General features: G+C 41.9%; 1 protein-coding gene across 1 annotated transcript; it reads right to left on the bottom strand.

Annotated features, from left to right (window-relative positions):
- Positions 1 to 1,184: 1,184 nt before the first annotated feature.
- LOC131683526 (glycine receptor subunit alpha-2-like) lies at positions 1,185 to 14,431 on the bottom strand. The gene is made up of 4 exons (XM_058965574.1): positions 13,999 to 14,431; positions 13,768 to 13,917; positions 2,272 to 2,470; positions 1,185 to 1,688 (listed from the first exon to the last, which is right to left on the bottom strand). The coding sequence occupies exons 2-4, from the start codon at positions 13,842 to 13,844 to the stop codon at positions 1,200 to 1,202; spliced, it is 765 nt and encodes a 254-aa protein (XP_058821557.1). The 5' UTR covers positions 13,845 to 13,917; positions 13,999 to 14,431; the 3' UTR covers positions 1,185 to 1,199.
- Positions 14,432 to 14,681: the final 250 nt, after the last annotated feature.

The raw sequence follows: 14,681 nt of genomic DNA, 5'->3' as shown, positions 1-14,681 counted from the left end.
TCTACTCTGACTACGCTCTAGAATAAAAATATAAAATGACGTCCTGTTCATGCGAACAAAATTTGTTGCGGTATATTTTTCTTTTATTCAAGAACCGTTAGGAACGAAGCGCACATTTTTCTTTCATTTAACCGTGATATTGTTAAGATGTAAAGCCATAAAATGATGTTGTGATACTGCGGATCTTTTATTCTCCCATGTAAATGGTATGTCTGTAAAATTCGATATTCACTATTGCAGCTAGATGGAGTATAATCCATTCTGTAATAAAAAAAGCAAAGCAGTTTTAGGTGTCCTGGTCATAATTTAATATAATTGCGTACTTATCTTAGGCTACTTTTCCAAATGGAAGAAGCATCGGTGAGCAAGAACTTCTTTGTTTTATTGGCTAGGAGATTCTCTAGAAAAGGTTTGGCAATTTAGCAAAAAAAATTAAGCTACCTAGAAGTGTACAATGAATGTACATTATTTATTTGATTTGGTTAAGGTTCTAAGTATTTTAGAAGAGATACCATTTTGAAAGGAACGTATGAGATCAGAGCCACGCGCATTTTTGAAGCTTGCTGGCGTTAATAACAAGGCATGTTTGAGTGTTTTTAAAAATGTTGAATTTGTATGCTAAGTACTCCACTCGTCAGTAACTGACAACAACTTGCTGCCAGTTAGACGATATATTAAAACTAACACCAAATTAGCGCCAGTTAGAAATTAAATCCAAAGAGTTCACACAACATATGTGAACGCCTCTGGCTGACACCGAGCGAGTGTACCAGCGACCCAGAGGTTCTGTGCTTTGGCGTATTTCTATTTCGGCAAATCGGTCCGCCAGATACTGAAGAGACGAAGTCAAGACGCATCTATGGACATATTTACTAAGAAGTGATTTACAGAATCAGAATTCGCCATTTTGTAATTTTTGTATCCAAAAAATCACGAAATGTAGTTTAGCAAGCTTCCTAGGTTATTTAAACTATTACGTATGTATGATACGTAATTATTAATCTCGGAAGTTTGATGAACTAAACTATGTTTGTAACGAAAAGAAATTTACCAAAAAGTATCTTTTTGCTATAATTTAGATAACCGGTGTTCCTTAATCTGAAATGAAATAATAATGACACAATTCATCACAAAATCATTAGTAAGCAACAATGAAAATATTCTAAATTCGACTGACTAGCTAACTTTCGGAGCTCAAATTAATCCTTCCGGATTTGCCGAGGGGAAGGGAACACAAGCACTCTAAACTGACACAATAGGAAGATTTTGATTTTTACTAAACAACTGAAACAAACCATTCTTACCATGCGAGCTGGACAGCGACAACCAACGACAACCGTACCAATTCTTACCTCCCCTCCCTCATCATCATACTTACAACTTTCGATCATCATCGAACAGATCTGCGTATCGTGCGGGTACGATTCGAACTTCATCGCACAGGACAGCACCAGCGTCAGCTTGGACATGTACAGCAGCGTCTTGTCGTGGTACAGCCACAGATAGTGGTTCGGGATGCTCATCTCGTGGAACGTCACCTGTTTGGCGTTCTTGAAGAAGCAATCCGGCCGCCAGATGTTGTGCAGCCAGTCGACGTCCAGTATCCGGTACTCTTCGCTCATATTCTCCGGCAGCCGCAGCCGAGGATCGCGCCAGCTTTGTGCCAAAAAGATGTCCGCTACGTAGGTCTGCAACAAAAAAAATGATTGTGAGATCAGGGTTGCTTTTTTGTGGTTTTGGTCATGAATTTCCTGCGGAAATATCTATTTCGTCTGTTAGCGACGTTTCGAAGATCAAAACCGTCATCTTCAGGGCAGAAAAAACGATTCTTGTATTATTTTAGGCTAGTTATATTGAAGTGTTCAAAATGGCTTCACTGCCGTTTCTACCTTGAAGATGAGGACGCAAACCTTCGAAACGTTGGTGTAGACGAATTAAAGATACTGTCGCAATAAAATCGTAACAGTGTCCGAAATAAAGTTAAAAACGAAATGCAAATCTACAATACTATTTCAGAAGGTTCTATATAAATACAAGTGAGAGGATCTCTTTGTTTATTTTCTCTTTCGGGTAATTCACACTGTTCCAATAATTTACCTGTTCTCATCAAAAGACTATGTTTTTACATTTTATGCAAAGAGTTAAGTACATACTAAACGTAAAACGAATTATTCACGGTACATAAAGCAAGCAAAGAGAGGCTCATTTACATAAATTGAATACATATTGGACATATAATTTCGAAAATCAGATGATTCGACCGATGCTTACCATCGATTCTTCGTTGATCGAGTCTATCGAGAGAACCGTCACGTGAAAGTAGACGACCGTGGGTTGACCGAGCAGCTTGGGTGCCCGGTTTTTGTCGTAGGTTTTGTGGTTCAAGGGCAGAATGTCCGTCAGCGATAAACTGACGGCGGGATGCTTTGGTGTGATTTCGCTGATATCCGAATAGTTGGCGTAATTGTGTCTGGAAGGGAAACGTGTTTTGATGTGAAAAATGTGATAGCATGTTTTTTTTATTTAGACTAAGTTAGTCACATTTTCTTTTTTACATTTTAACGACATTCAATTAGCTAGAGATTACTGGGTAGGGAAAGTTATGAAAATTAGAGCCATAGTAGTCAAGTGAGAGCAAGGATGTGAAGTAAACAGATCGGAAAACTAGAAGTGGCAGGGTCGGTTGTCACGGTAAAGATGGACACGTCTATCTATACCAGGAACCATGCTAGTGAACTCGGGTGATTCGTAGTTATGCTGCCTTAGCTCGACCCTAGTTAGCAGAAGACAAAGATTAAGTCCGTACGATAGTAAGCCTGTTCTAATGACCCTGCCACTTCTAGGTTTCCGATCTGCTTTCTTCACATCCTTGCTCTCACTTGAGTACTACGGCTCTAATTTTCATAACTTTCCCTACCCAGTAATCTCTAGCTAATTGAATGTCGTTAAAATGTAAAAAATGTGATAGTATGTTTGATTGCTCTGAATAAAAGAGTAATCGAATTATGTATCAGTAGAAATGCTATTATGCATTTGTTCAATCTCTAATAAACCTAAGGCGACTGAAAGCTAGTAACGCTGGATTCAGCCGATAGGCAACCAATTTACCCGATTTTTGCTAAACATTCTAAAAATGATACTGTGAGTTATATTTATCATTTTCCATCTTCTGTAATATTATTACCCTAATGGGATACTGAGCCCTTTTTAGAAAGGGACAGAGGCCTCTTCCGCGGATCTGCGATCGACGTAAGTGATTTCGATGTTCTTCGCAAAGCAACAAAGTAGTTCGTTCCGCTTCTTTGTACACCAGTTCTACGTATCGCGCTTCTGAACTACAAAATAGATATATAACCCTGCTTCTAGCTATCGAATATCCTATACGAATGGAATGTCTCGCCAGATCATTTGAAGCTGAATTTTGACCCATTCAGATTCAGCTTAGTCAGTTTTGTCGGAAAGCTAGCACGTTCAAACATCACCTCCCGCAGTTTGTTTCGTTTCACCGAATCGCACGCTGTCTTGAGAGCCATCATCAGATAATGCGTCCATAAGTAGATTTCCCAAAATTTATCCTAGATTTGAAGCTGTGATCCGTCGTTCATCGTCCTTCTCTAATCTCGCTTTGGTGTTCGACAACAAAATATTCAGACATATGCCGCGTGTAGAATTATTATTAATTATTACACTCGAGTTAAAAGTCCGTCCTATTTTTTGGGTAGGTATATACGCTCTTAGAAAAAATGAAAATTGAATTAGACGTAAACAACATTGCGATGTATTTTGCTGTCTAATAATTGAATTTTACATGTTTTGGCATGGGAAATAAAATATTGTGTTTCTTTTGATGTAAAACTCGGCTGAAGTCTGTTTCGTTGTGTAGCCGCTGCAAGCATTCAACTCCTAAGTTGAGTTTTCCTTTCTATTGTGCTATGGCCCTCGACGTTGAACGAGCCTTTCCGAGAGTTTTCTCGTATGATTCTGACCCTCTTGTCGTGTTTTATCTAGTCAGCTGTTCTCCAAATAGTTAGTTTAAGTACAGCTCACTATATGTTCAGTCGCATGGTTTTCTGATTCCTGGAACCGGTTATGCTCGACAGTGTTGCATGAACTTTGCACATCTCCTAACAATGGTGAGAGTAGATGTTCGGTACTCAGAGCGATACGTAACATCAGAGAAATTTGGACCATCTACTATACCATAAGATATTTGAGAGCATTCGGGTGTCTGGCAAAAGTTCTTCAGATATTCTTTCGTTCAACAAAGGTACTATAAATAGTAATTACTTTGGACTGCAGCGATGTTGATCAACCTTAAGCCGTCGGCGTGAACGCTCTCGTTTTCAATAAAAGGGTATAGAAGAAACCCTTCCTTTACCCGGCCTGCACATTTGCATCACCGATGTTTCGACCGACCAATGTTGCATTTTATATTTTGGGTACTCTCGATAGGCTATAGTTGAAGAATTAGTCCTTTATCCCAGTAATTCTAAACCTGGGGACCGCGGACTTCTAGGGAATCGCAAAAAAGTTTCTGGAGCTACGCGAAGATGAATATCTTTTCCGGATGAATATTTAAATTTCAAGCTTCTTCACAACAAATTGATAATGTATTGATAGCGTACAAAATCGATCTTCACAATCAGTTTCATAACGTCGCCTCTGGCTGTGCAGTGGAATTACCCAGCCAAAGAAAAATAAAATTTCCTCTAAAGCGGCAATAAAATCTAAATTGACTTTAAACAAATTCGTTTTTTGACCTATTGAAGTGACAACGGATCTCAATTTCAAGAAAGTGACATACATACAGTTACACCACGTGAGAAACTGTGTATAGAAAACGTTTAAAAGTTTAGCTCAGACCGAAAACTTCACTGAGAAGAACAATATGCAACACGACGTCGAATATGACAACGTTAAAACCAAAATCCTGTGTATACGGATGACGATAAAATTCATGAGCCCCCATTTAGACCAGAACACATTAAAATATTTATTTCAAATTACGGAGACGTGGAATCCGTTGCAAACGATAGTTGAGGAAAATTGTTCAGTCGCATTTCCAATGGCGTCGTGTTGTTAAAATGTCCATCAAATAACGCTGTGCCGCTTCCCTGGTCAGATTCCTACATGCCAGTTCTGCAACCAGACGGCACATTACGGAAAGCAATGGTCCGAACTTGCTGAGAAAAATCAACCTACTACAACCAATACCAGAAAATAGCCTTCAACAGTTAAGTTTTAAAAGTTGACAAAACATCCCTGTACTCACAATGAAATAACAACGGTTGATCTAGTATCTCCAAACCAACAACCAGCACGATAAATGCCGATAAAAATGTATTAGCAAAATCAATCAACAAATAATATTTTCCGACTTCGAGCATCATTAAAGCCGTTCTGATGAAGACATGGACGTGAACGGTAACGCGAGAGAAGGCGAATGGGCTACCTCCCAAGTTGTGGTGGATAACTCAAATAATGTAACAATGACAAAAAAAGTTCCCAACATGCAACATCAAGCTTCTGCTACAAACGATACCTTTCTGTCCGCAGTAACTTTGTGTTATTCTTTATTTACCTTACAGTTCAGGCTAGAGCCTTGTTGTATCTTGCTGTATGCAGAAGCCGGCTCCACTCCACTCGGTCCATTGCTGCTTGTCGCCAGCCTCGCTGTCTTCGAAGGGTCCGCTGGTCGACCTCTAACTGGTCGATCAACCGTTCTCGCTGTGCGCCCCGTCTTCTTGTTCCCTCAAGAACCATCTTCACCGGGTCATCGTCCGACATTCTTACGACGTGTCCAGCCCATCGCAAACGTCCTATTTTTGCGGTATTCGCGATGGATGGTTCTTCCAGTAGCTGATGCAACTCGCGGTTCATTCGCCTGCGCCACGTTCCGTCTTCCATCTGCACGCCACCATAGATGGTACGCAATACCTTTCGTTCGAAAACTCCAAGGGCGCGTTGGTCCTCCACGAGCATAGTCCAGGTCTCGTGGCCGTAGAGGACCGTCTGTCTAATCAGCGCCTTGTAGATAATCAACTTCATGCGGCGGCGAATCTTGATCGACCGGAGCATCCTCCGGAGTCCAAAGTAGGCACGATTTCTCGCCAAGATCCATCTCTGAATTTCTCTGCTGGTATCATTGTCGACGGTTACTAGTGAGCTCAAATACACGAATTCGTCGACCATCTCGATTTTGTCACCGTCAGTTCGACCTCGGGATGAGAGGTTCACATTGTCGTCTCTAGAACCTCTTCCTCTCATATATTTTGTCTTCGAAACGTTGATGGCAAGCCCAATCCTGCTGGCTTCAGCCTTCAGTCTGATGTACGTTTCCGACATCGCCTCAAAGTTCCGTGCCATTATGTCAATGTCGTCGGCGAAGCCAAGAAGCTGGACGGACTTCCTGAAGATCGTGCCACTCGTGTCTATCCCCGCTCTTCTTATTACACCTTCTAACGCAACGTTGAACAGCAGGCACGATAGACCATCACCTTGCCTCAACCCTCTTCGAGATTCAAAGGGACTCGAGGATGTCCCTGATACTCGAACAACGCACATCACCCTATCCATCGTCGCTCTGACTAATATTGTTAGCTTATCCGGAAAACCGCACTCGTGCATTATCTGCCATAGCTGATCTTGATCGATTACGTCATACGCCGATTTGAAATCGATGAACAAATGATGTGTGGGCACACCGAATCGCGAATATTTGGTGCGCGGTGGCGAGGGAGCCCATGAATCCCGCTTGGTAGTGCCCCACGAACTCCCTCGCAAATGGTGACAATCGGCGGCAAAGAATTTTGGAGAGGACCTTGTAGGCGGCGCTAAGTAGTGTGATCGCGCGGTAGTTGCAGCAATCCAACTTGTCACCCTTTTTGTAGATTGAGCCAACGACATCCTCCATCGACTCCTCCGGAAGAATTTCCTCCTCCCAAATTTTTGCGATTATCCAGTGCAGCGCTCTAGCCAATGTTTCACAACCGAATTTTAATAGCTCGCTGGGTAGTTGATCTACACCGGCAGCTGTGTTATTTTTCAGCCGACCGATCTCCTCCTTGACTTCTTGGAGATCAGGGGCCGGCTGCCTATCGTCTTCTGCGCGTATTCCAAGATCCGTTGCCAAACCGCCTTCGTCCTCTGCTGCTTCACCATTGAGGTGCTCGTCATAGTACTGCTTCCACCTCTCAATCACCGTAAGAAGGTTACCGTCTAAGTCCCTGCACATATCGGCTTGCGGAACGTAGCCTTTGCGCGAACTGGTCAGCTTCTCGTAGAACTTCCGTGTGTCGTTTACGCGCTACAGTTGTTCCATCGCTTCGCGATCTCGTTCCTCCTGTTGGCACTTCTTTCTCCGGAGGGCCGAGGTTTGCCTGTTCCGTGCTTGGTTGTATCGCTCCACATTCTGTCTCGTTCCGCGCTGCATTCTTGTCCTCTATTAACTGCTAACATTCGTCATCGAAGTTGCGCGATGTTGGGCCTTGGCGTCCGACTACGACGAGTGTTGTACACCGTCAAGAGTTTTGAGCGCATGCATTCTGCAACTAGGTAATGGTTCGAATCTATATTCGTACTGCAGTAGGTACGAACGTTGGTGATATCAGAGAAGAATCGCCCGTCGATTAGAACGTGATCGATTTGGTTTTCGGTGCGTTGGTCAGGTGATCTCCAGGTGGCTTTGTGGATATCTTTGAGGGGAAAGAAGGTACTTCGGACTACCATGCCACGGGAAGTTCATGCATCGTTGGCCATTGTCAGTCGATACGGTGTGCAAACTGTTTGGCCCGATTACCGGCCTAAACATTACCTCCCGTCCTACCTGAGCGTTCATATCACCGATGACGATTTTCACGTCCCGTTGTGAGCAGCCGTCGTACACCTCCTCCAGCTTCGCATAGAACGCTTCCCTCTCGTCGTCGGGTCTCCCATCGTGTGGGCAGTGTACGTTGATGATGCTGTAGTTGAAGAAACGGCCTTTGATCCTCAACTTACACATCCTCGCGTTGATCGGAGTACATCCAATTAGGCGTTTACACATCCTACCCAGCACTACAAAGCCAGTTCGTTGGTGGTGCCACAGCTGTGGTAGAAAGTAGCCGCCCGATGCCCGCTTTTCCATCCTGTCAAGCAAAGTTCCTGCAGTGCTACGACTTCAAAGTTGCGTGGTTGGAGTTCGTCGTAGATTATCCTGTCGAAAACTGGAATGCAGAGTGACCTGCGGTTCCATGTTCCGAGTTTCAAATCGTAGTCCTTATTTCGTCGCGTGTGTCTTTGCCGGTTGTTCCGATTCGTATTTTCTCCTGCATTGTTTGTAACGGTTAGTTTTCCAGGCCTTCCCCAACCCCTTGTCTCGCCGGAGGACCATCGTGTCAGCTCTGTTTAGAGTCCCACGCTGACACGAGAACAATACATCAGCCGCCACTGACATGGAGAACAGACGCCGTTTTGAGCCGCCCCTAACATGGGAAACAGACGCTCGGATGGACTCACCCTCCGAAAAGAGGAGCCCTCCTTCCCTGTCAGCATACGACCATGGTCCAACCGGGGTCCTATGGTTACTCGTACCCCAGCTGGGCACCGCGGGAAGGTAGGGATAGGAGTTACTGGACAACAGGCTAAAGACCACTGTGGCGAACCACCAAGTCTATATTACGTATTGCCCAGTCATTTACCAACTTTTGTTATTCTTTTCTTGTTACATAATGTGAAACTCGAAAGCTTCACGGCTCAGTTATGCTAATGCATTGGGTCGTGTCAAATCAAATGTTAAGGGCCTTTCACGAAGCAGTATCACGTTTACGTGCCCGGACAGCTGGTTGTGATCGACACTGCGGTCACCGACTTTAGTTTAAATTACGAAGATTTTTTGAAGATAATGGTTGATCGTAAATGCAGAGGCGACGCGTAGTTCCACAGTCAACCTGTTCAATATTTTACAAATGCCCCGGAAACGTCACAATCATCTCCAATTGGGGTTTTTAGATCAGCTGATTATTTCTCGTTTATATCTTCTGACGGTACTCGGGTGGGCTCGACAAAATTATCGATTCCATCCAATGTCTAACGAATAGGACCAATGAAAGATGTTCGGGTTTTTCTGTACGTGAGAGCTGAGCAAAACAAATTTGTTGTCAAAAACCCACCGATAATTGTCAAACAAACGTCTGGTAGAATGCTTAAAAGACCAAAAAGTACACTAAGAAAATATATTCGTAAATCTGCTACGAATATATTTCGTTCAGAAAACTTTCGTAAAATATACGAATTTTTCGTACATATGATGAATCATTCGTATTTCTACGGAAACGTTTTTATTTTCATCACAAGTTTTTTTGTAAAAACCACGAAACGACTTTCGTTATCTTATTACATTTCATTATTCAAACGAATTGTTTGATAAAATACACGAATGCCTTTATAATATTTACGAGCATCTTTCGTAATAAGAACGATTTTGTCCGAAGGATCTCCACAATAAATATGCGCCAAAAATTCATATCTCTGAACGAATTTATTGGTAAATCTGCTAAAAACAGACTAGATGCTTCCAATTCGTGAACTAATTAAAAGCACGGTGACTTGATGAACGAAATTTTTCGTTATTTTAAATATTTAGTGTAAATTGCACGAAATTCAAAGAAGAAAACGAAACTACGATGAATTTCCTGATGACTTATACCATAGTATGATATGAATTATCTTGCAATGTAGAATCTTTTGTTCCACACACCAAGAAATAATCGTCGAGTTTTGTATAAGAAAGATTGAAATATTTGTTAACCGGTTTAAAGTCATCCCTCGATTCTTTCAAATGGGGTAGAAATTTGAATGCTCTTCACGCAATTCCAGAAAAAAATATTTTTCTCGTAAAATATCGTAGGCACGAGATATTTAACATAAACCCGTTCATTTTTACAATAGAACACAAGATCATTCGAATAATTCCTGGTTTGAGTTTATGTCCATTTTACACTCTCAGTGGATAAGTTTTCAACATGTAAATGCAAAGAGCACACAGTTCTTCGAAGCAAAAGTAGACGGTTCGTTATTATCGTTGAACCAACGAAATCCATACCCAAAACCAATATACCCCAAGTGCAGCAACATTTCTTCAGGCTACCCAAGAAAGCGTTCACGTTCAACCGACTGTTATGAACGTACGACAACACGCACTTAAAAATTATAAATTGCTCTCGTTTGCACACAACACACCCATATGGACATCGCACCAAAGCGCCCTGGTTCAATATTTGACTTGAACCGGTGCGAAAGGAAAATCAGTATAAAAAGCCGTCGCGGTCGCCCATGTCATTCACGCTGCTGTTACAGCCGTTGCTCATGCAGCTGCTGAAAGCATGCGGTGAGAGTACGAGATGCGTGCATGTTTGAGGTTGAACCGGTCATGAGAAGACAGAGTTTTTTTTTTAAATGTTCTCGCTTGGTATGCTAAGTTGGTTTATCGTTTGGATCAAATTGTCGAACGTCAAGGTTTGGGGATTATTAATTTCATTTAAATTAATTTGTGTGCTGCTGCTGTTAATGTTCGGGTCGTCAAATTTTGCTTACCTGTTCAATGAACAGGTTGAACGTGCCGACGCGTCGCCTCTGCGTAAATGATTACATCCAGCACCAATCGTATCGGGCCCTATGTAACCCCAAACTAATATCGAGGGATTTTCGCTCGGACAAACAAATATTTCCATTGATTCATAAAAAAAATTCCACTCCCTATCGGACACCCTTACGCCAGTTAGCGAAAACTTTGGCCATAGCCGTCGAAAGACGGCCCAGCCCCTTTCTCCAGGAACATGTATCTGGCCGCTCGGCTGTATCCGATCGACATGAAGTGCGCCACAATGACGGATTTCTTCGATCCAGGGCAGACTTCCCATGAACATGTACAATTTTGTACCTATGTACAAAATTTCGTGCACCCGTTCAACTTCAAACATGCTTCGTCTCGATGTACAAGTTCGCCTCGAACATCGAACTCAAGCGAACGATGTGCAAACTCTAGTTCAAACATCCGTGTACGTACACCGGGTGCGTACTCGAGAACGATTCGCACATGGCAAAAAGAGTCAGCGCTAGTGACGATGAGAGTGAGAAAGAGAAAACTGGTTCCACGAACCGATGTGTACGCACACCGTGTACGTACGTGGGGTTCAGTTGTGCAGGCGAACAGGTGCACGTGTTTAGGTACGAGGTACAGCGTGTTTGAGTTCGTACACGAAGTGTGGGTTTAATATGAGCACAGAAGCACAGAGGGAACATTGTGTGCGATGTGCATATGGGAAGACTGGTCCAGGGTAGAGGCGCCGGTAATTTAAAACCAATGAACGTAGCTACTTCACTGCTTTCGCCGTGGCTGCCCTAACCGAACTGATAAAGGTGTCCAATTTTTTCTGTGCATCGGCTACTTATATTTATTGATGCTTTATCGCTAAACCCCAGCACCAGGTGGCAGTATAATCGCATGGAAAATTATATATTTGTTTGTTTTTGTTTGTTTGTTTGTTTATTAAATTACATGTGGCATAAATGAGTTTAGTTACCCAATATTAATTAAAACTCGATTTTTAACCATTTAATTTTTTTAAATTTTGCGCTCAAGTCTATGATGAGAAGCCACTGTCTGTTGCTTATAACTGCGATTTTATCGCACTCGATTTTTCATTTAACTTTTTTTACGATTACCACGATATTTCCAAAAAAAAAATAAAACTTTATCAGAAATTGTAAGCGGAATGAAAGATTTTTACAGTGAAGCTCAAATTATTGTTAAATTTCACATATACCTTTATCCATATATTCATATGAATCATGAAAAAAATAAAATAAAATAAATGTTTCCTTAAATCGACTCGATTTGGCAATTTTTTCGACTGTTAACATCAGTATGTTAATGTTCAAGATGTATCGCCTCGCCGAGTAATTTTTTCCGTTGGCCATCCATTTCTACAGTGTCTTGTCAGAGTTTACAGTCGGTCCGATTTCTACAGCATCCCACTTTAAAAACACCAGACTCTTTCACTACTCTGCGAACGACGCAGATTAATGATATCAATGCCGTCTGCGAAGTTCAGCTGCATCGTGAAGACAGTTCCGTTTCCCTGAACACCAAATCTTCGTATCGCACCTTCGAGTGCTAGGTTCAATCGCATGACGCATGCCTTCAATCGATCAACGGTCCGATGTCTAACCCGTTTTTCTGATGTTTAGTTTTTACCCATCTAGCGTTTTACAAATCAGTTTTGTCGGAACGCCAGACTCAAGCGTTGTCTGTCTAGAACGTTTCATTTCATTGAATCGAACGCTGCCTTGAAATCCACAAGAAGCTGATGAGTCCGAAAGTTATATTCCCGAAAATAGACAACATTTTAGATCGTTAAAGCTCGATAGACAGGTATCCTGTAACTTATCATATCGTTCCCTGTTTTAACGTGGAGCCGCTGCAAGCATTCGGCTTATAGCCTAGGACAATTCTCAGAAACTCAATGACATCGGAGAAATATCGACCGTCTATCAAAACATGGCCGATTTGTGACCAAGTTTTGCCATTTGAGTACTTTCAGGTGTACTTTCGCATATTTGATCGTCCAATTTACGTTCTACAAATACCCATACATCTGGTTTCGACCTGACTGATTAACCTTAAACCGTGTCGTTGAAGGTTGAGTAAAGGCTCTCCTTTCCAAAAACTTGACAAAATAATTCTTTCCTTGCTACCTGTGTATTTGTCTCCCCGATGACAAGCTTTTACGTCTTTGACATAACTATGTTTGTCGTTTGTCAGCGCGTAGATGTTGATTAAACTATCATCGAAGAAGTGTTTGTTCTAACCTCGCACAAAGCAGAAGCAAAAAGTCGCTGCGCTATAGGCAACGGTGAAGTAAGTCAGCGCGTTGTTCTATATTCAATACACAAACAGTATTGTATCGTAGCCCACTACGTTGAAAACTGTATTTTGATTCTATTTCTCTTTTTCGATCGTAGGTAAAAGAAATTCTACGCAGATATATTTCTAGCCTTTACTATTCTTATCTCTTCAATTGCCACAAGAAAAGTCTTATTTTAGTAAGTTTGAATATGAACAATTATAGAGGACTTTCAATTCAATGGTATCCAGAGGCATTATCCTTCCGAAGACCCTAAGTTTACATCGGATACTTCCTATTGAAACACCTTACGATAAATCACTGGTCATTTTTCAAAGAGAGGCTTGATTAACTCGAAACGAAAGAAGCTTCCTAGCTTTGGTCACTGATACCAAACAAATCAAGAATGGTGTCACTATTCCGAGCAGTGACAAAGTAATACATTTTACATAGAAGGTATCCTTTCGACTTGACATGATTATCACGCCCTGACATACATAGTTGGAAACAAACCTGGAAGGCATAAACAGCCGACAACTAAAACAAAATATGAAAAAAAAACGACAAAACATGTGGTGGGCTTCCCTTCTGCAAGAATTTCGATATAGAATCACATCGCACCAACTTATGTTCCTTATGTACCATAATTATTTACTAGAACGAGCCGCGTCCTTGGAAAGAGCATAGGGGCGAGTAAAAGAACTCTACTAGTAAACGGTTACAATCGCTGATATTTCTTGCATAATTTTTTCGACGGCCATTCATCTCTAGTCCCCTCTACATATTGGCTTCTTTCAATGTTATTATCTGTTGTTTCTCCCATCGGAAAAAACAAGATGGCTTCCTACACATCCGCCCGAGAGAAATCAGGAACTCAACTCACATATAGGTTTTTTCTCCGAACGCTTTCTCCATTTGACTAAGTAGTGGAATCAGAACGAAGATCCACCTTCCGATCATGATGATGTTGGTCACGATTCATACACTGGCTCTGACCTATCAGCATGCCACATCTCCGAGAGCGCCCCGAGGTCTGCAAATGTACATACCATACGAAATGTTGTAATTCGAACGGAGGACTTCCCCAAACTGCGGCGCTGCCATTAATAATTACCCACGTCGCAAAGCCCAACCCGTTGCGTGTGCACTTTTAGGTTATCCACTGAGAGTTGTGTCAATTCACTAATCCGAGTCACCTGACTGCTGGCTTGTACAAACGTAACGAAAGCGTAATTAATTCATGTAACAGTGGAGCATCCCCGAAAAAACAATGGAAATACTGGTAACATCAATTGAACAAGTCACATTTCGGTGGAAAGTTTTTCCATTTACGAAGTTTCGACTTCATATTGGTTTGGGAAGTTCCCGATGATTCAATCACTTTTAAAATCTAACGTTCAAGTACGGCGGCATCCGCGAGTTCCGAACGGCCGCCATTATTCGATTTCGGTTGAACAAATTATGAACTTTTTCTGGTTTGAACTTGCCACTAGAGCTAAGGGTGTAAGCTAGGGACCGATCGCGGTGAAAGGAAAAATCGAACTGAAAGCAGGTCGATATTGATGGGATACAGACGGGCACTCTCACAGTGTGTACGGGGTGTTCAAGAATTCGAGACGTTCCTCATTAGATAAGGCACTTCGTTCGTTACTGTTGGTAGTGAATTATCCGTACGGTGGAGCAGTCGAGGAGACGAGGGTAAAATTATGCAAACAGAACTAGAAAACTTCTCTTTTCTGGATACCGATTATATTGTCTTTTTATCAAGCAAGTAGATCTGGGCATTAATATTGAACG

Source organism: Topomyia yanbarensis, chromosome 1, assembly GCF_030247195.1.
Source record: "Topomyia yanbarensis strain Yona2022 chromosome 1, ASM3024719v1, whole genome shotgun sequence".
In the NCBI taxonomy this organism is placed as follows: Eukaryota; Metazoa; Arthropoda; class Insecta; order Diptera; family Culicidae; genus Topomyia; species Topomyia yanbarensis.
Note: the sequence above shows the minus strand (reverse complement) of the source record. Positions and strands in the feature narration are given on the sequence as shown.